Below are 25,505 nucleotides of genomic sequence, written 5' to 3'. Positions count from 1 at the left end.
ACATCAAATGTAAACACATTCATAATACTTTGTCTAGTTAGAAAAATCAGCCTTGCCTTTCTTCATCTAATTCTTCTTTACTGAGATATTTAAATACTAATGAACTGAACATTTAATGAAGTTCTAACACTGAACTTGGTGTTTGTTTGCTTTTAGAAAAAGGCTGATGACCTTTGTTAAAATATGGAATACTACCGATTCTGGAGAACTGCAAAGATGGAAAAGTATGTGCGAAACAGATAATGATTTCAGCCAACTTTAAAGATTCCTTAAAACCTGCCAATAGAAAATGGAAATAGCATAGAAGATTTAAATTAATTTATTATACAAAGCTATATATTCATGCAGTGAAATTTCAAATCATAGGTGTGTATCTGATGAATGGGTGGTTCACATGGACATTTTTTTCATTTCATTCATGCAAACTGTCTCCAGTGATGTAGTTATGTGGAGTAGCATACTATGTGCCAGATAAGTAGAAGACATCAGAGAAACAGAGAAACAGACAGGTAACCACATAGTACCTGTATGTTTCTTTCCCATAGGATAAAAAAGTCTGGCAGGAATTTAGTTTTGGAACCCGCACGTGAGTAGGTGGGTTATTAAGCATCATTCTCCCAATGCTGTGGCCAGATTCAGTTTGCGAGGTGCCTGTAGTTGCTTTTCACTTTAAAATGAAATAACAAAAAAAGCATGGGACATCACTTCATGGGGCTCCTGCCACATTACCTAGAGATGTAAACTAGCATAGCTACTGCAGCCGTGAAAATCGCTACAGAATGAACCATTTACATGGTGCCTTCTTGACATGATCATGGGCACATAACACGGGCAAAATCATGTAAAGAAAAATCTAGCCGAAATGGGTCCATGTGAAATGGTTCATTGATTTAAATGCAGTTGATATTTTGTAAGCTCCAGTTGTTTTTTCAAACTGCTGTCTGGTGGGTTTTTCCACTGAAGTGCAAGTATTTTGTTAAATTTGCCCATATTATGTTTCCCAAACTTTATCAACATTATCTCCAAACTGTACTTTATTTAAAATACTGAAAAATGCTTTTTATAGTTTGATGATGTTAACTAATTTCAGATGGAAAACATGAAAATCATGTTTATAAATTACAGGGAAACACATTTGTATTAAATAAAATGATGATTTTAAAAGGATACATTGATTTCTATTAATGTTACAATGACTGAACAGTATGATTTAGCAGATGTTGAATAATTATGTTTACTATCAATTCAGTAATACAGAATAATATTTCATGATGCTTATTTTTTTAATGATGTGAGTAGTTTCTTGCTGACATTTGTCCTGATGCATTCCCACAGAATATACTGAAAATATTCAATGTATGTGCATCTCTCTTTATGCTCTTGAAATGCCCATGAAATCTTGATAAAAATAGTATTGCTACTACTGCAGATGCATTTGCAAGCCCAAACAAAACAAGTACAAGTCAGTTTGTCAACCACTCAGTAAGAATAAATTATCTAACTACTGTATTTGTTAACTTCCATTAAGTATACAAAATGAAAACGTACACACAGTCGAAAATGCTATAATTCTTTCTGCTTGAAGCTCTTTGATGCTGGTATTGATAAAGCTTAACACTTACTGATGGCATATGATGTTTTGTATGGAGGATATTAGTTTAACATCCTTGGTTATATAGTTTCAGAATTAATGAATTGGCTCCAAAGAATCATTAGTGAAACTTCTGTACATGGAAATCTCTGGCAGTGGCTCTGATTTTGACTTCTGATGCTTTCTCTCTGCTGCAATTAAAAAAAAGGAATCCAGAAATTTGGGGAGACTCATCAGAATGCTTCCCATTGCTGCATTAGTTGCTGCAGCTAGGCAGAGAAACTTTGAGGAGTATGCCTAAAGTGTTTGGATGCACCAAAGGCTCTCTTTAGATCATAGGAGCCAACTCCAAGGGGTGGAGGGGTCTTTGGCCCTCCCAATAAAATATTTGAGGGGCTGCCCCCCACGTTGGTGAACATTGTCATTCAAATGGTGTGCATGCACTGTGTTATGTGATCAGTTATGTGGGGCGGGGCTTACCTCCCCCCCCATATTTTATTCAAGTTGGCACCCCTGCTTCAGATACTAGGCTTCATGTATTACCGTATTTTTCGCCCTATAGGACGCACTTTCCCCCCTCCAAAAATGAAGGGGAAATCTGTGTGCGTCCTATGGGGTGAATGCAGGCTTTCGCTGAAGCTTGGAGAGCGAGAGGGGTCGGTGCGCACCGATCCCTCTCGCTCTCCAGGCTTCAGGAAGCTATCAGCAAGCCTGGGGAGCCCGCGGGAGTTCCCGCAGGGCTCCCTAGGCTGCGGATAGCTTTCTGCTGCACCGAGCGCGGGGAGTGCTGAAGCAGAGCGCCCCACGCTTCGGGCAGACATCGGGCAGCCCCACAAGCTCGGGGGACAGTGGGGAGGTGCAGCACCGCCATCCCGCTGTTCCTCGACCTGGTTTGGAGGCTGGCGCTGGGGAGAAGCGTGCTTCTCCCCGGTGCCAGCCCCACAAGCACGGGGGACAGCAGGGAGGCGCAGCACCGCCATCCCGCTGTTCCCCGACCTGGTTTGGATTCCCCAACCTGGTTTTTGGGGGGAAATAAAGGAAAAAAAAATTTCCTTTATTTCCCCCCCAAAAAACTAGGTGCATCCTATGGGCCGGTGCGTCCTATGGGACAAAAAATACAGTATATTTGTATATACAGAGGAGCATTCTGATTTAAACTTCGGAGGATTTTTGAAGCCTTGTCAAAATTAAACTTCTTATTTTGGCAAATGTGACGTCTCATAAGCACTGACAATTAATGGAAAGAAGCATACACTTGTTGGTATTTTATTTATGCAAACGACTGATATTATTTGCATGTTTATCCAAAACACATACTGCATCCCTGCACAAAGCATCATTTGCAGTTTTCTAAAGGTGGGTGAAAGTTTTGGAGGGGAGCCCACATCTCAGCACACATGCTCAAAGTGACATGGCTCCTGCTTTCCCACTCAGTTCTTCCTTAACCTCTACAGCTTCAGGACGAACTTTTGCCATTTTTCATTGAGAGAGCATTTCTTTTTCCTTTATTCCTACAGTGTTCTTCTTTTGTATATTTGTGTTTTGTTGCAGTCCAGTCTGTGCTGGTGGGCATCTTCCCAGCTTCTAAATGTGGCACAACAGACACCTTGGTCATTTAAACTTCAAGGTAGTTTCCAAAATGCTTGCCTTAGTTGAAGGTATGACTATTAAACCCTGCAGGTACCACATGAAGTGTAAGGCATGCACAGCAAACAAGGTCAAAATGTGACCTGCTTTGGTATCCAGTTACAACCTTCCTGTTACCTGTTGTTCTCCAGACCACTGGGAATCATAGGACCAGCTTTATTCCATGCACTAAATTACTGGTTGTTTCGAAGTAGGTGCCTACTTCTCCCGGTACCCACTCATCAGTATCTAGCTACCAGTCCTTGGTATCCAGCCAATTCCTGCTCCATATCTGTGTAGTCATCACTTGGCTTAGTAATTACCATTAATTACTTGTCAGGTTTTGCTATGTTACTTTAAAATTAGAATAGGGAGGAAAATCCTCCCAAGGCAGCAATAAAAACTAAACATGCAATACAAGGTCTTGCTTGGTGTTCAAACACAAAATTAAATTAAAAAGAATTAATATGTGTATCTGAAAATTTTTCATCAGCAGGATCTTCATCTATACATCTTTAGTGGCAAGTCCCAATCTTTGCAGCAGGTATTGTAGTTCGTTATGGGTCTCTACTGGAAGTGACCAAGGCAACATCTGTTGCTGCTGTCTTGTCCATTTTAAGGTAAGTCTGGGCACTTTTAGTTCTGCTTCTAAATAGATAATTACTGGCAGCCATTTACACTTGGATTACATGGAAAACAATAGTTTGGAATGTGGGGAGGTGCATAAACACCATGAGCCATTTTCCAAATTGCCGCTGGCCATCCTGCAGCACCTACCGGTATTTCATGAAGTCTGGTTGCCCCTTCTTGGACGGGCGGCTTTGCAGGTGGGCCCTCAGGCTTCCTCTGTGACCTGGCCTGTTGCAGGCTGGATCATCCTCTTGCTGCCAAATTGGTCAATGGCAGGAGGAATTAGAGGTGTTTCCCTGGGCATGGGACCAACTGACCAATGGTAGCACTTGGCCCCGCATCCAGGGCAGGGATAAATTCCTGGCCTGCTGGGCCCTTTGGCCTCTCTCCGCTCTGGTTCTGAAACATGCTACCTAAATTCACAAATGTCTTAAGTTTATGGGTGTTTCAATGATTTCAATTATAATACAATATTTTTGTGTTATACAGGTGACTTTCCACTTACGAGGTGGTTATGATCTGGACACTCCCCCCCCACACACACATAAGCAAAATGTATGTAAGTAGGGAGCCTGCAGCAATACAGCTTCCCACCCAGTACAGCTGTTCGGCGGGATAGTGCAGTGGCAGGGAGCACTCCTGCATGCCCTTTTTTTGAAAAGCCTTTTAAACCTTTCTTCCTGGATTTTTGGCTGACCAATGTCCTCTTTGGACTCTGGGGAGGGTCTCCTTGTGAGCCACGAGAACTTTCCAGCCCTCTGCTATTTCAGGTTTGAATTGAATTATTTTTTCCCCCAGCGCTGCATGTATACATGTGTTGCATACAAGTCAATTGCGCGTAAGTGGCGGTTTGCCTGTATTATACGAATGTCATTTATAGTCAAATTATCTGTAAATGCATAAGGAACTGGTGGCATGTGCCTCTACAGTAATCCTTCGGCCAGGTATTCTATTCATTTGTCTGATCATCTGCTGGTTTTCATAAAATTGTACAAAAAGTAATGTGATAAATAAAATGCTTAGAGGGGGGAAAAACCCTGCAAAGATTTCTAGATATTTTTATCTCCTGTGCTTATGCAACAGAAACTAAAGTTTCAGAGTACAGAGCCTTTTCTCCTGCCTGCATATTAAAATAGATTTTTCTTCCCTAAATATAAAAAATTAAAATTCAGCTATTGTCCAGACACTGCAAACTTTCTGAATGTTGAAAAGTGCTTATTTATAGTACCTAGCATACTGGTAAAATTTCATTGGTAATAATTGAAGAAAAGGCAAGTAATTTGATCGACATTAAATCAGAATAGTAACTCCTTTAGATGATTTACATCTCTTTTCCCAAGTAAACCTTTGAAGCAAGTTCCATTGGTTTCAATGTAAATTAGTTCCAAGGAAACCCAAGATATTCTGCATGTAAATCAGTGTTCAGATATTGGTCAAATGATTGCCTATTATTTGGTTGGATCAGATGGTACAATGCATCAAGAATAGCCTTGTATAAGTGACCCCCTCCCTTATGTAAATAAAAGCAATGACAAAAGTGAAGGTCACTTACTCACCTGAGTCCAAGCATGGGGGGTGGCAATTTACTAGGAACCAAAGATCAAGGAAGACCAGGCTGCAACTCAGAGGCTACACTGTAGATCATGCTTAAGATATTTATGAAAGCCCATATCCCTGTCTTTATGTACCAGATCTTGTGAGATTTGTTAGGTGGATTTGTAGCTAGTTGAATCAGTGGTTCTGACTGGCTCTAAATGACGGGTGGATTGAATTCCATGCGATCTCATAGTATGGCTTCTGAAGACAACAGTTCTTTGAAGAAGGAACTACTTTTTTCATTTGAGTGTAATTATTATCGTTCTTTGTTACTGCTCTAATAAAATCGTGCTTTAAATGCGGCACTATAATTGACAATCTTTCACCTGTCAGATGAAAAGGTTATGTTTTGGTTTTTACATGTCAAATGGCAGCTCTAAAGCTGACATGGATGCAGGTGGGTCATGGACACACCACACATGGCTGCAAGAAGCAGATTGCTGGAACAGAACTGGAAAGTCTCTGGAGACTGGCCCACAACACCAACAGCATTTTGTTAAAGCCAAATGAATCATTATCAATACATGGATTGTATGCTAGATTTTTTACCCTCAAAATTCAAAGATAACTAATGCTAGGAGGGATCTGCCATATTGTCTAGTATACTTCTAACGTTAAGGAAATAATAAAAAAATCTTGTCTATGTCATTTCAATTTCACTTTTTACTTGGGATAGCACAGTGAACCTGTTGCACCAAATGGGAGGTAGGAAATCTATCATATTTTTGATACTGACGTTATGTAGCTTGCGAAATCTCCATAAAAAATTTAAATAGGAAAAAAGATACAAAATTCAATGAGTAGTCTGGGTCGCTAAACACAGCACTTTGAGTAAGGCTAACATTTAAACTAACACACTTTCCTACGTACCGTATTGGTCCGAATATAAGCCACACCTTTAATATTGGAGGTGGGGGGAAGAAAAAATACTGGAATATAAGCCACTCCATTCCTCGCTGCTCCTGGCTGCATACGGGGGGGGGGGGGGATGCTGCGTTGCCAGCGGCCTTCTCCCTTCCTTGCTCTTTCCCTTCCCGGTCTTGGAGAGGACGGGAAATTATGGGCAGGGTGGGCATCACTTTGCCGTGCTTCTGGCTGCATACCGTCAGATTGTGAACATAAGCTGCACTTTAACTTTTCACAGTCGGAAATTGGGGAAAAAGTGAGACTTATATTCAGGCCAATACGGTATTTTATAAAATTCACCAATATAGGTAGGAATTCATTTTCTGAATGTAAAAGGCATTTTATTCTAGAAAACTCCAGAAAAGCATTGTTTTAATGTTGTGTCTTCCATCAGTCAGAATTGGGGAAGTTTTAGAGGCCAGCCTTCATTCAAGCATATTGGAATCATGTCTGAAGCACAAGTGTCTTTTATATTTGGCACCCGCCAGTTAACCAAACTGTCACATTAACTTTGTCCCTGTCCATTTAAAAGACAAAAGTGAATGCATATACAATACAGAGATGCACAGTAATTTTTTTTCCCATATCAAGGCTGTTAGTTTGAAGTGCTGTTATAGACAATATCTTTTCTGGAGCTCAAGGTCTCTGCAGCATCTTGAATGGAACTAGCGATAATACCCATGAAGAGGTGGTTAGTTTGATTGTTGCCAAGGCTGCAGTATTATTATTTTTTTACTCATTCATCAAAAGTCTGATTTGTGCTATAAATTAAATGCATTTCATGAATCTTCTACTCTGAACTGCCAGTGACCTGCTGCTAGGCTCACAAATAAAGCTTTTATGGGAGCACTGTGCAACGTATCCTTTGCCAAAGTAGAACATTTGTGACACTCACTTGTAATGGGGAGGATGTTATTCTGTACTGTATGCTCTAGCTTTATAAAAGAAATGCAAGCAGAATCCTTCACCTTGCTTACATATGACAGATACATCTCTGTTAATTATGTTTTAGAAACAGCAGCAATTTCAACTGCAGTGGCGAAAAACTAGAGAGATGCATATTTGTTACAGCATTATATGCATCTTGCCTTTGCATAATGCAGATTTTGATTATCAGATTAATATCTACACCTAAGTGTTTGGGGGTGATCTAACACCATGTTGTTCTAGAACAGGAAAGCAGACACGAATGGGTTTGGCACCAGCTTGGCTACAGGAAGGAGGTGTACAAAATGCCACCCAACAGCCTTAGGGACTCCACTCCAGATTGTGTAGGGTCTATTCCTTAGCCCTTTCAACAAGATATCCGGCAAGGCAGCAGAGACTTAGGATCAGAGTTTTCCTTCTCTTTGATGGGCTGCCTTTCCAGCCTCATCAGCTCTTCACTTCCCTCTACAGCACATGTAGAAACTACCTTCTTGACTGTTGGACCCACTATTGGTCTCATTTCAATCTGCCAGAGCCTGTCTTGGCATGCAGGGAAAGCCCCCTAACTCATTGAGAGTTTGAGACCCATCAGTTACAATCACCTGATTGAGGCAGCCAGTCAAAGCCGTTTCCCGGAGTGCAGCCACTGTCACATGCTGACAGCTTCTAGGAGGCACAGGTGAGAGCTGAGTGCAGGGTGGGGACCAAAGGTAGACAAACTACCCCAGAAGGAGCACGACATGTAGATGTACATTAATGAACAGCATCTATATGCTACCATGGGGAAAGCTGTATGGGAAGCTACCAATAAATATGTAATATGTTAGTATAATATAAAGCTCTGGAAATTAGTTTCCAGGATTTTTGCTTTCTGACATAAAAGTTCATTAGCATTTCAGTATTACTAGAGGAGAAAGTATGCTGTAACACATGGAACACCAATGTACATGGGGTTGCCTAATCAGTTAAACAGAGCACCGTATGTATGTGTGAAGGAACCACACTGTTTACCACATAACGTTTTGTTTGGAATTTTAGGGTTCCTGGAGCCAACCTTGTCTGACAGGTAAACCCTTCAGAAGGTGTTAAAAAATTAGGTAATGTGTGGATTGCAGGCAGCCTGGTCTGTATCAGGAATTAAGACAATGTATGTAATGTTAGGGGATACAGATAGGGAGCTGCTTGCAGAAATCATGGTACACAAGATCTGACCACGAATTTCAAAATTTTGAATTCCCTCCAAACCTGAGCCCAAGCTTTTGCAATTGTTTTGCAGTGCCCCCAAAAAGCACAGCAAGTAATACATCAAACCAGAGTTCCAAGTTAATGCCACTGTAGTTAACAGCACTCAAATTCCCACACTGTCTTAATTACTCCAAAGTTTTGCAATTGTTTTGCAGTGAAAACCCCACATTTTGCATCGCCTCCCCGAACTGTGACTGACTTGCCCCAGGTGAGGCTCTATTGCTCATCCCAAATCTGTGATACAAGAAGACGACACAGGTTTAGAATGTAATCGTTTCACAGCATTTTACAGTGCTTCCCCACACAATACAGAGGTAAGTTATACATTGATGTGAGGGTTCCAGTTAATACTACCCAAAATCCACCATTGTCTTATTTACTGCAAACCATTGCCAAAGTTTTGCAATCATTTTGCAGCAACCCAAAAACTGGCCTACCATGTGCCTGTAGGAGATTGCTGGACTGGGTTGCAACTTAGCAAAATATATATGCAGAAAAAGTACATATTCAGCAGAGCCCCATTCAGTTTTTTGGATTATATTTGGATTATATTTTTAATTGCTCTGGGAAACATTGATGTGGCTGAATCTACCCAGGTATTTTAAGAGTAACGTATATAGTCATCATGAACAATATTTAGATGTCTGGTTATAAATGATCTATTGCAACGGTGATTATAAAACCAGCAATTCCTCAGTTCACTGCAATTCATTTTTTGCTTAAAAGCCAACATCTCTTTTAATTTTTCCAACAACTTGCTCAATCTGAGGTAGAATCCAGAAAAAGGTGTTGGCAAATGAGCTGCATAAAGATTTGTTCACTGAAATACTCCCCCCCCCAACTTCTCCATGCCTTCCACAAACACAACCATTGCCCTCTCTTCACCAAAGAGAGGACAAGCTCTATCGGCCCCCCTTAATAAAATTACAGCTCAATTAGTTTGATTATGAAGGAAAAGATTAGAATTTAACAAAATTGGTTAAAATGTGTCAGGCTGATACATTGCAGAAGCCGCTGTCAAAATGCGGAGTTCTGATGTTGCTGCCAAGTTCTAGGCAAAAATAAATCAAAGCAACACTTTCCTCCCTTGCAATTAACCAAATGAAAACTGCAGCATGTGGCATGGAGACAGACTGTCCCTTTTGCTTATGCAAGCAGAGGGAATTCTGTTCTGGCTAATATTTAACATGTTATCCCCCCCCCCCCCCCCGCTGACCCATACCCACCTCATAATTATTGATTGCTTTAATGCATTGATCTGCACCAATATCTTATAATTTCCATAGGTGATGCAGACATGTAACTCCCTTTTACTTGGGCATTGATGGGTGTTTAAATGGGTGTTTCCAGCATTAGAGCCATTTATAATTGCCAAGAGAGAAAGAGAAAACCTTAGTTTGTGAAAACACCCTTAATTCAGGATAAATTAAATCAAATCACACAAACATCACACCAGCAGGAAAAGCATTGCAAGTGACCAAGTAAGTCCTGGGATCACGTGTAAGCACTTTCATGTGCTTAGTCCATAACAGAGAAAAACCTCCAAAAGTAGTCCAATATGTTTATTGTGACCAGCCTAACAGGAAGTAACCCAAAAAGTAAAATAGGGAAACCCTCCAAATTAAAAATTATCCTGGATGTTTAAATCTGTATTAAGATTCAGTCTGGAGGTATAAATTGCAAATTGAATTTCTGGTAGGTACTGCAACTGTGGTTTCAAAAATGCTTGCTTCTAAACATTTGGAGGGGAAACACAGTACAGTGGTACCTCCGGTTAAGAACGTAATTCATTCCGGAGGTCTATTCTTAACCTGAAACTGTTCTTAACCTGAAGCACCACTTTAGCTAATGGGGCCTCCTGCTGCTGCCATGCTGCCGGAGCACGATTTCTGTTCTCATCCTGAAGCAAAGTTCTTAACCCGAGGTACTATTTATTTCTGGGTTAGCGGACTCTGTAACCTGAAGCGTATGTAACCTGAAGCGTATATAACCCGAGGTACCACTGTACATTTAGCGGGAAAGAAATGTACCCCAATTCCCTCTCCCTGATTATATTGCTTACAGTCTTTTTGAGGATTTTGCAGCTTCAGCAGCCTATGCCCATTGGGGAAGATTTCTTCCTGAGAACAGTGAAATTCTCATACAGCCTCTCAGCTTGAGTATGTGATGACATCACTGAGAACAAATGAATTCAGAGGGAGGGTAATGTTTATGGAATCAAATTACCAGCACTTTTACCAATCGGGGATCATGTTCTAAGCATGATAATATGCAGCCAAACTGATTGGAGAGCAAATAACTCAATTCAGGGAACACTTTCTGCAAGAAACAGATGTGTGCATGTGGTACGTAAGTTTCTGTCCTGTTTCAAACCCCCTCCCATCCAGTCACTAAAAGAGGGGTGCTTTTTCCAGGGGCAGAACTGTACAACAACGTAAGTTTAACGTTTAATAGTGCATCTGGGTGGGTTTTTTTTACTATGGACATAACAGCTGAATTGAAAGTTGTGTACTACTTCAGCTGTGAAGCACACAATTCTCTTCTCTCTCCCTTTCCCACTGCTGTTTACAACCGTTTTTATATTCCTGATAAGTTAGAGCAAAAAAACCACCTCACTTAAGAAATAAATACCCTGGGAACATGCACTTTTGTGTTTTAAACTCTCTTAAAACATAGCACCATCAAGACTACAGAAACAAAGTGCTGTTTCCTTCGGCTGCTCTTTCCCTTTACTTGGAAAGAAGCACCGTTTTGTTGTAGAAAAGGATAATACAGTTTTAAAGAAAAATAAGGGAATGAGCATCAGTTGCCATCCCCAGACTATTAAATGTGGTTGTTTTAGGATGTGGTGGTAACCAGTCCCGGCAAGCTCATTCATGTCTGCTACGATGCTGACACTGAGCCTGTTTCTTGTTGCTCTCTAAGTGGTCAATTAGGCTCCCTAAGGCTCCCAAATCTGTGACACCAGCCATGTTTAATGCCTTGCAATTTGTGAGTGCTAGTTCAAGATATATCTGCTGACACCAATTTATGGTAAGCATAAATTGGTGATAGAAACTTCTTTTCCTAACTCAGATGGCAATCCTAAACACACTAACTTGGAAGCAAGCCTTTTCCCTTCGCTGTGGAGCGCTGATAAACAGAAGTGAACTATTACTCCAGCAATTCTGAAGATGACCTCAATGTAACTTTTTATCATAATGGCATTTAGATGCATTGGACCACAGTGCTCTTAATATTTCAACAGGTAAGCTTAAAATTGAGCCTATTCTGAAATCTGGGGTTCTTATATCTTATCTAAAAAATGTTTTCCCCCCCAGAAAAAGCCTTTTGCTTAAGCACCAATAGTGACATTTTAGAGTTCATTTTCCTTCCTGTGCTAAAACTTTTTGCAGAAGTCCAGGCTAAGTGAAAAATATACCCAAATTAAAAACTGTGGAGATTGCTAATAGAATAGAATTTGTGAGGAATTCTTTACACTAATTGTTTATAACATGACACCATTCAACCTCTAGTAAAATGTGGCAATCCAATAATCAACAGGAACCCTCTGTTGTAAAAGCTATTACATCCCTTTGCAGACTTGAGTTGTTGTTGCTATTGGTACGTATTTCTGTTCTCCCCTTCAGCATTTCTACTCCCACACCATCTAACAAACATGTTGGCTGGAAAGGGACCCTGGAGAGGGAGACAGACTTTATATAGACCAGGGTAGAGAACCTGATTCACTCCAAGGACACATTTCCCTTTGGACAATCTTTCAGGGGCCACATGGCAATGGTGGCAGGGTCAGAGGAAAAAGTAGGTGGACCAACAAGCGTAAATCTTAACTTTGTAGAGTAGGCTGTCAATGTAATATCAATATAATGTCCAGAAGAGATGAAAAGATGCAAATTTCTTGCTAAGGATTATTTCGAAAGGGGACGGCATAACATAATACATTTATATAAATCGCGGTTGCAGGTGCATTTGACCCTTTCAATTCCTGGATCCAGCAAGCATTGAAGTCTAAGGAAAGATTCAAATTGTTGTAATAACCAGACAAGCTTCCTTATAAGACCCTCTAAATATGGGTCATTAAGGTAACAAAGGAAATGAGGCTCTGTGCCAGACACAAAATGTGTGGGTCCCACTTCCTCAACTCACTGGTACAGTGGTACCTCAGGTTACATACACTTCAGGTTACAGATTCCACTAACTCAGAAATAGTACCCCGGGTTAAGAACTTTGCTTCAGGATAAGAACAGAAACCGCGCGGCGGCAGGGCGGCAGCAGCTGGGGGTCCCATTAGCTAAAGTGGTACCTCAGGTTAAGAACAGTTTCAGGTTAAGAATGGACGTCTGGAACGAATTAAGTATGTAACCAGAGGTACTACTGTAGTTAGTTAGTCTCCTAATTCTAGCTTTAAGAATGTTTTCCATCAATTTCCATGAGAAATAAGCTACTGAGGATATGACTTTGTTGCCCTGCTTTGATGTAGGGAAGGTTAAGCATTTATTTTTCTTTTAATTTATAAATGAATATACTTCTGAGTTCTTAGGGAGGGAGACATGTATATAGAAACCACAATCTTATTTTTGGGGTGGCTCTGTTTCACGTCCAAACTGATTGGCATTAAACCACCTAAGTTTAGCATTTCAGCAAACTCAATTCCAGCTGTCCACACTGTGTTGCTTTCAGTGGAAATGCACATCCACATTTTAGCATTAGTCATGTAATACTTCTAAGAACATGACAAGAGTTGAATCCAGGGTGACAGAGTGTTTCTTCCAGGAACACACAAACACACACACAAACACACACACACAATTTAGAAATAAATTAATCTTGAGTAATGTTTCCATTTTTAAAAGATCAAAAATAGCCCTGATAAAAGGATTCCTGGGTCTTCTATTGAGATTTTTCCAGTGCAACCTCTTTCTACATAATAGCAACCTTTAATCCAGACCCCTCATTTTCCTTCCTCTCAGTTATAGTGCTTGTCAACTTGCATTACAGATGAATAACAGAGAAACATAAAGACATACCCTTGGGTAGAACACTTGCTCAGCTTTGCAGGATGGGAAAGCTTCATCATACAAAATAATTACAGTAGTAAGTGATAATAACTGTAACATTTTACAATCCTGACTGAGTACCATGGGGCATCTTTTAAGAAAGAAAACAATGAACACCGTAGAACTCTAATAATGCCCATTTAAAACAAAGAAACTAGAACTATGTGAATTGGTCAAAATTTCTCTGAAGACATCATCCCTTCTGGATAAACACTGCCCAATTCCAGAACCACCGTGCAGTTCACAGACAGAAGTGCAATCACTGCTAGCCATAGTTTATATCAAGTGAAGAGAATCCTTTCCAGCTCAAGAGCCTTCTTGGGGTCATGTGCTGTTCCTAGACCAGGCCAGAGGCAAAGGTGAGTGGAAAAGTTTTATCATTGTATAATAGGTTATCTATCCCTCTAGCAAGTAGCATTGTCAGGGATCAAGGATGCATTCCAGCCAGGCAAAAGCACAGAAGGAGGGCCCCAAACAGGTCTGCTAAGGAGTTTGGCAAGGAAGAAGTTATGGGCTGGGGAGAGTCCCAGGGGTCAGAAACAAAAGCCTGGGGTCCCCACCACCGTAATCTCATTGCTGAGCAAAAACATGCAGAGCTTACTGGAGTGGGAGGCCAGCCAACCACAAGACTCTCTGATGTGTACTTGCCTGAACGCAGAGTCGGCATCCGAAGTTGGGTCCAGTCCTAGGGTCGAGTAAACTGCAATCCATGTGGTCAAACGGACCAGGGGTCAGGGAATCCGATGATCAGGCGACAAGACAAGCAGGAAACACCAAGGTAGGGCCAGGAACTACAAGCATTCTTACCAGCATCTACTGCTGGAAGCTCTGCTTAAGATGGCTGAAGCAAGATGGTTCTCATCAGTGTCATCTTCTTTGTGTCCTTGAAGGCTGATCAGCTGCAGGTGGAGTCACTCCGTCTTCTCCGTCTTCAGGCTTCTGTTCCACAGGCCAAGCTGACTCCTGGCCCATGTCACCCCATCCCCGTTTTATGCAAATAAGCCAGAATTATGATTTGAAGCTTGCTTATTAACAAACCATAGTTAAAAGATAACCACAATTTGTCAAGGTTCAAGCATAACAAACCATGGTTAACTGAAAATGGAAGCATATCCTTCCACAATTCTTTGCTACAGCTTTGCCAGTAGCGAAGGCCTAGCGGCAAACAAGTAGGCCCCCCCCTTCCTCAACTTGCTGGTTAGAAAAGGAAAAGATCAGAGCTGAGTTGTGTGTGTGAGCTAGAAGCTGGAGGAAGAAGGCTGAAGCCTGCCAGGTAGAGAAATGCCTGATTTCTGCTTGCATACAAGGCTGTGGCTATGGGGGAAGCAATACCTTCTTGGAGTGTTAATGTTGTGAACCCCTCCATTGTAGACTCAAATTGTATATATATGTGAATAAACCATTTGCCATAAAGATACAACAGTCTTCACTGTACCTCATTCTGAAGGAAACATGAACCCTGAGTAAGTGCCTGGAACTCCTGGAATCTCACACTGCAGAGAGAGTGGGGTAGCGTGCAACAATATGTAACACTAAGCTGTTTATTTACTATCTTGCATTCTAGGCAAAGATTGTCTCCCTAAGCAGCTCACATCAAAAAACCAGAAAAAACAGACAGGCACTGCCCTGAGGCTTATAAACTAGAAAGTGAAGACACAAGGAAAAGGGGGTTGAGGTGAATAGTGCAGGAGGGAGATCAGTTTGACAATGCCAGAACAAAATCATAAACTGCAAAAAAAAAGGCATTCATATCCATGTGGATCTTGCTGCTTGTCTTGCTTGTAAAGTGGTACCTCGGGTTACATACGCTTCAGGTTACAGACTCCCCTATGTATAGAGGTGCTGAAACTGACCCAGCAATCCTTGTTCCTCTGTGTTGTGGCAAAGGCTTCCTTTCACTCCTGAAGCCCAAGGGCAATTGGTAGTTAGAGCGAAATGTGGCAGGGTGTGGGGGAAATGAGCTACCTGCAGCTCCTCATTCTCATCCTCTGGCAGATGTGTGGGGCTAGGCTGGTCTTTTTGACAAGATGTTCATCCTAGAAGGCAGGGGATGCAACCTGCCAGTGACTTTTCACCCCACAAGATAGTAGAGACGAGTGTTTCCCCAGTTCAAACTATGGTTTAGTGTTACATGAGAACGAAGCCGCAAGCTCACCTTGTGAAGCAATCTTCATGGTGTTGTTTCTTTTTTTAAGTAAAACTTTAAATTTCAAGGAATAGCAGTAGTAATACTACTAGCACTGCTATTCAAGGACACTGAATAGGATTTCAAATACAATAGTACATAGAAAATATATCAATATAGTAGTTTTGAATTAAATCCAGAATTGTACTGATCCTATATTCTTATCTAAAGTAAAGCCTTCCAGAGATCTTTACAATCAATTATTATTCACCAATTATTTAGTTGACTGCCTCTCAGTGAAGTCACACTTAAGCTTAAAATAGGGTTAGTTTGAAGTGGATTATACTAGGAAAATACATAAACTTCCACAAGCCATATAAGCCAGTGGAAAATAGTTCCCTACTATATTTTGGAGAGGTTCTGAACTGCATAACAGATTAAATGTTTATATTCAGGGGACTATAGGGAATGATAGCTACATCTGGTTTATGAACCCTGTTTCTAGTGAAATGATTTTCAAACTTCTGTAGCAGCTGTTTTCAGGCTTTCTAACAGAATTCATCTGTATTTGTCTCACGGGGTGTTGTGCATCGGCAATGCATCTACAACGCTTTCTTGCCTTTTCTGTATAACGCCGGCTGTATCAGTTGACAACAGGTCTGTGCGCTTTTCCTTTCTAATGAAGTAAAATTGCCTAGAACATGGTTTCAGAGTATAGTGCTAAAGAGAGCCTTTCTAAATTTTTGAACACCATTTCTTAGTGATGCAGATGCTTTGAATGTCTGCTCTTGGGCAACATTCAAGCTGAATATAAACTATTAGTGGTGAAATTCCACCCTGATATAACATGTTGCTTTAGTGCTAATTTTGTTGCCATAGTTACCAAGTTCCTTTCGATACAGTTAGCAATGCCAAACATTTTGCTTTTTGAGTTCTCCTATCAGAACATCTCAGTTGACTCATGTTGGAGAATTATCTGGGTGTTCTTAGAATTATGCAATCTCCATCATGGAGAGTGAATCTGAACTTTCTTCCCAAATGTTCTTTGGGAAACACACAATGGCAAGACCTTTGATGTGCCTATTGATGAAGATAGGAACATAGGGACCTACCCAGGAGTTGGGTAAGTTAATATATGATAGCCATCTTCAAATATCTAAAGGGCTGTCACAAATATATGGACCTGTTGCTCTAAAGTAGGACTCCGACTATTGGGTTCAAATTTAAAGATCAGAAGGAAGGGCATTTTGACAAAACATTGGGAAGAATGCCCTGGTGGTACAAGCTGTTCAACAATGGAACAGACTTTATTGGAGGATAAGAGTATCCTTTCATAGAATTGTAGAGTTGGAAGGGACACCAAGGGTCATGTAGTCCTAACCCCTGCAATGCAGGAATCTCAACTAAGGTATCCATGACAGATAGTGACCCAATCTCTGCTTAAAGTTTTCCAATGAAGAAGAGTCCTTCATTAGACATTTTTAAGTAGATACAGGGTTTCCTGCATCTGGAGGCGGCTGTACTAGTTGACCTCTGAGGTGCCTTTCAATTCTACAAAAAAAGCACAAGGCAGGCTCAATAGCACTTTTCAGGGTCATGCAAGAGTCAATACAACATAGTATGCTCGTAAAACAGGAGTAGAATTCACCTGCAAGTAATGGATCTATGAACTCCATTTACTGGAAATACAGTGGTACCTTGGGCTAAGAACTTAATTCGTTCTGGAGGTCCCATTCTGAAACTGTTCTTAACCTGAGGTACCACTTTAGCTAATGGGGCCGCCTGCTGCCACTGGGCCACACAATTTCTGTTCTCATCCTGAAGTAAAGTTCTTAACCTGAGGTACTATTTCTGGATTAGCGGAGTCTGTAACCTGAAGCGTCTGTAACCCAAGGTACCACTGTATAGGATACAAGAATAAATACTACATGGAAGTGAGAGCTGGACCATAAAGAAGGCTGATCACTGAAGAATTTATATACTTTTGAATTATGGTGCTGGAGGAGACTCTTGAGAGTCCCATGGACTGCAAGAAGATCAAACCTATCCATTCTTAAGGAAATCAGCCCTGAGTGCTCACTGGAAGGACAGGTCGTGAAGCTGAGGCTCCAATACTTTGGCCACCTCATGAGAAGAGAAGACTCCCTGGAGAAGACCCTGATGTTGGGAGAGATTGAGGGCACAAGGAGAAGGGGATGACAGAGGACGAGATGGTTGGATAGTGTTTTCGAAGCTACCAGCATGAGTTTGACCAAACTGCGGGAGGCGGTGGAAGACAGGAGTGCCTGGTGTGCTCTGGTCCATGAAGTCACGAAGAGTCGGACACGACTAAACGATTAAACTACATGTAGCCTCTAAGTGCAATTTCATAGCAAACCAAAATTAAGGTGGGAATGGGAAATATCTGTAGCTACCACAAACTAATTACTAAAACACTATAGTTTTGTAGTGGAAATGTGACACTGGCATCTACATGCACATGCATCTTCTAGTTCAAAAAGGACAAAGGAAGCTCCTTGTGCACCATCCTGGCTGGATCAGGACACTTAGGCATAGAGTGGGAGTACACCAAGCATGATTTTACATCAATTTCAGTGTACCAGAAATCTTTGTGCTTAACATGCTGATTAATTTTTACCCCTTCTTACTGTAAAAAATATTTTGAATACCAGGTTGTTGTTGTTTTTTGAAATTTGTATCATTAGGAAATGCACCAATTTGAAATAACTTTTTAAAAAATAGCTGGAAAACACTCATAAAATAAGATTTTAAGTATTTAGACTACCTGGTCATTATATCCCAACATAAGCCATCTTATCGGTATTGTGCCCCCATCCACATACACAATTGACTGAACTGTGAGAGATTTTACAGAGAGGGTTTTGTGATATGTTAAGCTGAAAAAGAAGATTCACAAATGTGAAATTATACCATTGTGTATACAGAAAAAGAATTAAATTAATAGAAACCTGTTGTTATAACTCAGTTGGTATATCCTGCTTACTTATAAAATGCATGGTTTTATTGTAGCTGGCAATCCTTTATGGTGATTAGTGCAGAGGGATGTCAATGCTGCAGAGATTCTAATGGCAAACAGCTGGAACAGCTGGTCAATTCGGATTTTGCCAATTTGTTTGATCTTGTGGGAGATATCTTGCAAGTTTGAGTGACCTTGCAGCTGAGCTGCTATTGCAGCAAGAATATGTCAGCCTTACTTTCACTGAGTTTGATTTTTAGCTCAGCTGGCTGCTCAAAGCAAATTAATAATTGCAATAACCTGCTTTTGTATAAATAGTAGAGGATGGTTACTTTTTAAAAATCTCACCAGGATCAAGTTCATCTGAGCACTATAAATCACTCTAAAGTCATCTAGGGGAATGATATAAACGTCTAAATGACTGCAGAATGGATTTCCTTAATATTCTATTAAAATGGCTGGAAACGGTGAAAGCATGTTATTCTTCATAACAGGACTTGGCTTTATGCACATACAAATCTAACTGATGAATTAATAAAGTGATTAACGGTGCAATCCTGCCTACCCAAAAGTAAATGAGACATACCTATGAGCAAGTGTCTGAAGTAAATGACTAAAGTAATAGGGTTTTAGTCTTAAACTTATAGGCCAATAGACTGATATTTCTTTAATCAAGCAGCTCGTATTTAAATTTAGAAGAACACAGGCATCTAAGCTTTTGTGTTTAGGTGGAAAATGTGTCGTGTTTAGGTGATGTTGTGTTTAGGTGGAAAATGAACTAATACAAACATCCTGAGAAGCAGGGGTAGGGGAGTGTGAGTGTGGGGAAAGCATATTCAGAATAAATTTCTTATTGTAATGTTTAACTTCCCTTTCTGGCTACTAGCAGAGTTGAGGAAAGGAACTATACGGAGAGAATAGGGGTCAAGAGGTTAATGCCTACCTGAAAGTTACACCTTGACTTCTTATCCTTCCAAACTGTGTGTGGGCACAGAAAGGCTGCCCTTTTTTCTGGCAGGGCTCTAGTGTTTTCAACAACTGCGTAACAAGCTTGAAAACACTGGACGCTAGCCAGAAGCTTCTCCTGCTACTACATTTCCAAGCCAGGAAAAATAGCTTCAGTTGTTTAATTTGTGCCTGCTCTATATTTATTTTAAAAACTTGTACCCTGCCCTGCATCACAAGACACCAGGGTGGGTTACAACAATAAATACTTAGAACAATAAACATGAAACACAGTAAAATATCAGCAATCTGTCAATTTCCTCACATACAGACGAGATCCTCATTGTTAAAAGGGTTGAAGAAAAATTCAGGTATTTTGCTGACATCTAAAGCTAAATAATGTTAGTGTCAGCTGAACCTCCAAGGGCAGTTTGTTCTACAAGCAGGATTCTATTTCAGACTTCGCTCAACACTGCAAATATCAGCAGGCACTGCCTAGGTTGTTGTTTGTCCCTTACTGCCTACAGCCACTTGAAGGGATGTAACTCAGCACTAAAAACATACTCTGCATGCAAAAGGTCCCATGTTCAATTCCTGGTGTCCCCAGGTAAGGCAGGGAAAGATTCCTGCCTAAATCACTGGAGAGCTGCAAGCCTGTCAGTGCAAACAATGCTAAGCCACTGACTCTGAATAAGGAAGGCAGCTTGCTATGTTCCAGGCCTCTGCACTCTTTCATCCTACTCAGATGACAAGGAAAAACGGAGCTGGGTGTCAGCAGCGCACTGGAAACACCTTGTCCCAAATTCCCTGGTGACCACTTCCAGCTACTACATAGTGATGTCAATTCTAAAACAAAGGACTCCTGTTAAGAAGGGAAAGTAGACGGCCTTTATGAGCTGGGTGTGGAAAATATTATTTGCATGCTCGACACCGGGCCTGAACCTTGGCACTCGAAAGGGGTTCTGGAGCTGAACGTTTGCTAAGCCCTGCCGCGTGCCCTGCGAGTATCTGAAGGCATTTTGTGATCGCTCCATGCTAATCTCTCCCGTCCAGAAAGCAACGCTAGAGAGCCTAGGAGCGCCCTGAGCCGTCCACTTAACTTCGCCCAGCGTTCTTTTGTTTGCTTGTTTCGCGGCTATATCAGAGTCGTGGACGCTGCAGTCTCCCTCTCTCTAGCCGTGGAAATCTGTGTCTGTCTTACTCCTTTTTTCCTTTTTTCACGCTCCCTTCGGCCAGCTCGACTGGCTGGAGATAAACCCCCTGGAGGCGGTGGGGGAGGAGAGAGAGAGAGAGAGAGAGCGGGAGCTCAGCTCGGTTCGCGCAGCGAGAGAGGGAGCGAGGCGGAAGCGCGCAGTCCCAGGGAGGGGTCGTGCGCTCTGGCAGCGGCAGCGGCGGCGACTTTGCTCTTTAAATTGGTCTCAAAGCCGATTACAGCTGATCTCCCACGTGATATTTCCCCTTCTGGCTCCTGGCGGAGTTTGGGGCGGGGAGGGGGGCTGGAACAGCAGCAGGAAGAGGAGCAAGAAGGAGCCGGGGAGCCAGCTCGTGCTGGGAAGAAGCCCGCGAAAAAGCGCGCCGCGCAGAACTTTTTTCCCTGGGCGAAAGGCGCGTGAGGGAGAGTCCTTCGCCAGCAGCGAGGGATGCGCAGGAAGCCCAGGGACAGACCGAGGAAGCGGCAGCAGCTCAGGGTCCAAGTGGAGGAGCAATAGCGCCCGGGAAGAAGGCGGCGGGGGCTGCACCACCTGAAGCAGCAGCCGCCACAGCAGCAGCAGCAGCAGCAGCGCCGGCGCGAGGGTCCTCATTGGCGCGCCGCGACGGAGCGTGGCTGGCTCGGGTTGCCCCGCCCCGCCTCGGCCGTCGAGAGAAGCCGCGCTCACCATGAGACGCTTTGGCTGCCGCTCGACGCCGGGCTCACTCTGAGGGGAAGGTTGACCAGGAGGCGCCCGGGCCCCGGCGGCGGTCGGCGGCAACATGCAGAAGAGCGTGCGCTACAACGAGGGGCACGCCCTGTACCTGGCCGTGCTGGCTCGCAAGGAGGGCACCAAGCGCGGCTACCTGAGCAAGAAGACGGCGGAGACGAGCCGCTGGCACGACAAGTGGTTCGCGCTCTACCAGAACGTGCTCTTCTACTTCGAGAGCGAGCAGAGCGCCCGGCCCGCCGGCATGTACATGCTGGAAGGCTGCACCTGCGAGAGGGCGCCGGCCCCCAAGGGCGCCTCCGCCGTCAGCGCCAAGGAGGCCGCGCTGGACAAGCAGGTAGATGCCCTTTCCCCGCCCGAGCCCCGTCCGACGGGGCGCCCTCCGCTCCCACACCTTCGGCTTCCTTCGCGCGCTTTTGCCTCCGGCGGCGCCTTTCAGAGCGTCGGCCAAGGAAGCGGCTCCTCCGGGCAGGGGGGCTGGGGGTTGCCTGCCCAGAGCAAGGACCCCGGGAATGGGGCAAGCTGAGGCTGAGTCGGCTATGGACGGCACGCTGTAGCGGAAGTTCTGAACGGCCGGTGTCCGTCGACGAAGCGTGTGGAGAGGAGGGAGGGAGACCTCCGTGGGGCTGCCCGCTTTGCAAGCCGCTGGTCCCCAAAGCGTGCAAGTTCCGAGGTCCCTAGGATAGGGCTAGTGTGCGCCATCCCCTTTGCCTCTTGTGTGTGTGTCCTATGGGGATACAGGGGAGGATGCCAATTTACACATCGACCCGGGTGTGCAATAAGGGACGGGATGGGTTTTGTCTGGGTAACTTCGTCTGTGGTGTTGGCAATCCAGCCGTCACCAACACGATGTTGCCATTTGCCTTCTTTTTTTAAGAGGTGGTCAATTTCTACAAGATTTTGGACTTCCGACTAAGTGGAAATCGCACTTGGGAGCCCTTCCCCAGGTTTGAGTGGCATGGGGGAATTTCGACCCTGTATGCAATAGGAATGCATTTTCAGTAATTGTTAGGCTCTAGGTGTAATAAGGGGGAGCTGGCATGAGGGCTAGTATGTTTCTCCACTTAGCTAATTACGGTAGTCTACCTATATGGTTGAGCTGCTCCAGCCCTGCCCTTCTGCCATCCTAGATGTCTGTGGACAAGCTGCACTTCAATACTCTCCAAACGTATTTTGAACCATCTTGTTCTTTATTATTTTTGCTATTGGTACCTTTCTAGGGCAGAGTCTTGATAAAATCAACAGACCCAGATGCTGCTCAAATGAGTTCCTAGACTTAAGATATCAAGGAATAGTAACTATACCCATCCTTAGCTGCTTTGGAGAATTTGTAAAAAGCCACAGTGGTACTGATGGGTTCATTACTTCTAATATTTTTTCTCGCTAGTATTTTTCCAGGAGAGAGCAAAAATTCGACACTACAGGACAGGGGTGATTAGAAGTTCAGCAAGCATACCTCCATATACATTAGAAAGGATTTGAAATACTATCCTGTTTTGTTCTTACAGTATAAAGTATTGTGCCTTATATATGATTTTTTGTTGTTGATTATGAGCAAATAAAGCCTGTGGTACCCACTTCTTGGAAAAAACACACCGTCTGGAATTATCCTAAACAAGCTGGGTTTTCTTGATTGCTTAGAGAGAGATTTTATGAAATATGGTGGTTGGAATATATAAACCTTTAAATATTCAGTTTATGGCTTGGCAACAGCTAGTTCCGGTGCTTCTGAGCACCTTAATCCTGAATAAAACAAAAGGCCCAGTAAAACAAGAGCTTTTTTTTTTTTTTAACAAAACCGTTTATATGCTAACTTATAAAATCTACTCATAAGCTAAACTAAATGGGTTTAATTTGGTACAAATTGCAAGTAAAACTTGCTTTACTTTAGTTTCTTTAAACATAACTCTAATATAAATTGTATATGTGAACTGAAGGTCCAAATTCTCCAGCTGTTTACACAATCATATATAGACCCGAAGACTTGAGCAGTAATACTTAGGAGAGGCAGTACATCTTCTGAATACAAGGATTTGAAGAATCTAGTCATTATAGTAGGATAGGAGCCACAAGAAAGTCAGGGATTAGCACTGGTTTTAGTTTCTAGACATTTGGAGATAGTAAGTCTCGGTAGTCTTAAAGTTCAGTAATGGATGTGCAAATGTATTTTTTCAATTGGTATCTGGAAGCAGGGATATTCTAGACCTACAGATGGATCTGTAAAGTTGAGTGGTGGAACTTGGTTACTGAATTATGTTGTAAATTGCTATGGACTCCTTTCTTGATAAACGTACGAAATGAGGACAAATTATATTACCCAGGTACGTGTGATATGTGTTGCAAAATAATATGAAGAGGCAGTACTAATGGAACAGATATTTGATCCAGGCTTCTTAGGCTGTGTACACATTATTGGCTTAAACAGCAGCTAGGTCTTTCCTTTTCACAGTTTGGATTGAAGTTGGTTTGGGGGTGGGGAAAAACACATCAAAATGCAGTCTTGCATAAGAAACAGCAGGTTAGATAAGAATTGTGGCTATTGTCGTGTATACACCACATGACCCAAACCAGTGGTGGGAACGCATTGGATGTAGACTAAACAATCCTGTTTACAGAGTTTTGGTAAAGCTGTTCTTATTTTATCTGTAAGCCATCTTGAGTCCCTGTCAGGGTAAAAGTAGGGTATAAATAATTATATAATAACAATAATGTTAAAAAGAATTTTCAAAAGTTGCTTGTTTTTGTTGTATTTGCTTCAACAGCCTAACATTGCAATATCCCTCTGGAATTTATTGGCCTTGTTATTATTGCATTGTTACAATCAGGAGTTAGATTTGCACCTGGTAGGTATTGACTCACCTGTTTCTGACTTCTGTAATCAAACAGGTGTCAGTCGCTTTGGAAGTGCTTTTCTCCAAAAACAAACAAACAAACAAACAAACAAACAAGATAAAAACCTTGAAATGTAAGCTTTCGACTTCTTTGTTTGTTACAAGATGAGAATAAAATGTTGAGCAGCTTCAAAAATCTTCCCATCAATTTAAACAGTAATGAAAAAACAAATCCATCTAGGAGAGCTACATTGGTAAAGCATCTCACCTGGTTTGACATGTGATTAAGCAACAATCGTATAAGTACACTTATTGGAAATTCCACTGAAATCAAGCAGACCTTCAAGTGAATGTTCTTTGGTTTGGGGTATTTGTTTTTCTACTTTTGTAACTGTGTTGGGCATAATGATTCCAGATTCAGCTAGCAGGATCTAACAAAAAAATAATAAATCCTTCGGTGGTGCATACTTCATTTTAGTGAGCTGCCAGTCTACACCCACAAGTAAAATTATATCTAATTTTAGGTGTTAATGCTTGCATATTGGGACAGCCAATGCAGAAAGGGAGATGGCTTTCCTTCTTTCTCAGACAGAACAAACCTTTTACATGCTCTTAATGTGTTCTGCTTTTGCTTAGGAAATAAGGTAGTCCTGAAACATTACTAAAAGATAAATTTGTTCTGCATCTTAATCCGAATCGTGATTCATTAGAAATAAGTCCCATGGATTTAAATGGAATGCATTTCTCTATAACTAGTCCTGCCAGGCAGTTTTATGCATGTTTACCCAGAAATAAGTCCAGTAAGGCTGGTGGAGCTTGCTTACATTTAAGTGTGCATACGATTACAGCTTTGGAGACCAACTCTTTGTCCCCATGCTGCATTCTGGGATGATGTATGATTTGGAACAGTCCCTATACTGGTTTGAAACCACAATTCATGGCATTGTGCTGGCACCAAAAGCGGTCTACTGACTTTTGCTGTAGTTCTGCTTCTGCATCTTGTGCGCATCACAGATTAGGATGCTTGCACAATAACCAGGCAGTCTGGATCCATGGAGGGTCCTCATTGGCCCATAGGTCTGCTGCAACATTGGGCCTGTCACTGCCTTTCACCCTAACCTACCTCACAG

At 42.2% G+C, this 25,505-nt stretch overlaps 2 protein-coding genes across 4 annotated transcripts in view; both read left to right on the top strand.

Moving 5' to 3' along the window:
• Window positions 1–1,509, top strand: part of MSH3 (mutS homolog 3) — a 52,338-nt gene extending 50,829 nt beyond the window's left edge. The window contains exon 25 of the mRNA XM_079995345.1: window positions 157–1,509. Coding sequence (XP_079851471.1) covers window positions 157–262 — 106 coding nt within the window. The 3' untranslated portion in view covers window positions 263–1,509. The remainder of the gene's footprint in view (window positions 1–156) is intronic.
• A 15,202-nt stretch (window positions 1,510–16,711) lies between these two features.
• Window positions 16,712–25,505, top strand: part of RASGRF2 (Ras protein specific guanine nucleotide releasing factor 2) — an 85,342-nt gene continuing 76,548 nt past the window's right edge. The window contains exon 1 of one of the 3 annotated variants that reach the window (XM_079995336.1): window positions 16,712–16,826. Coding sequence is in view for 2 of the 3 variants with exons in the window: in XM_079995335.1 (XP_079851461.1) it covers window positions 21,597–21,881 (285 nt within the window). In the remaining variant the exon portion in view is untranslated. Of the gene's footprint in view, window positions 16,827–19,333; window positions 21,882–25,505 lie in introns of those variants that run through there. The other 2 variants (XM_079995335.1, XM_079995334.1) reach the window with 2 other exon arrangements.

This window comes from Podarcis cretensis (genome assembly GCF_951804945.1).
Source record: "Podarcis cretensis genome assembly, chromosome: 11".
NCBI lineage: Eukaryota > Metazoa > Chordata > Lepidosauria > Squamata > Lacertidae > Podarcis > Podarcis cretensis.
The sequence above is the reverse complement of the archived record's forward strand: the minus strand, read 5'-3'. Positions and strand labels throughout refer to the sequence as shown.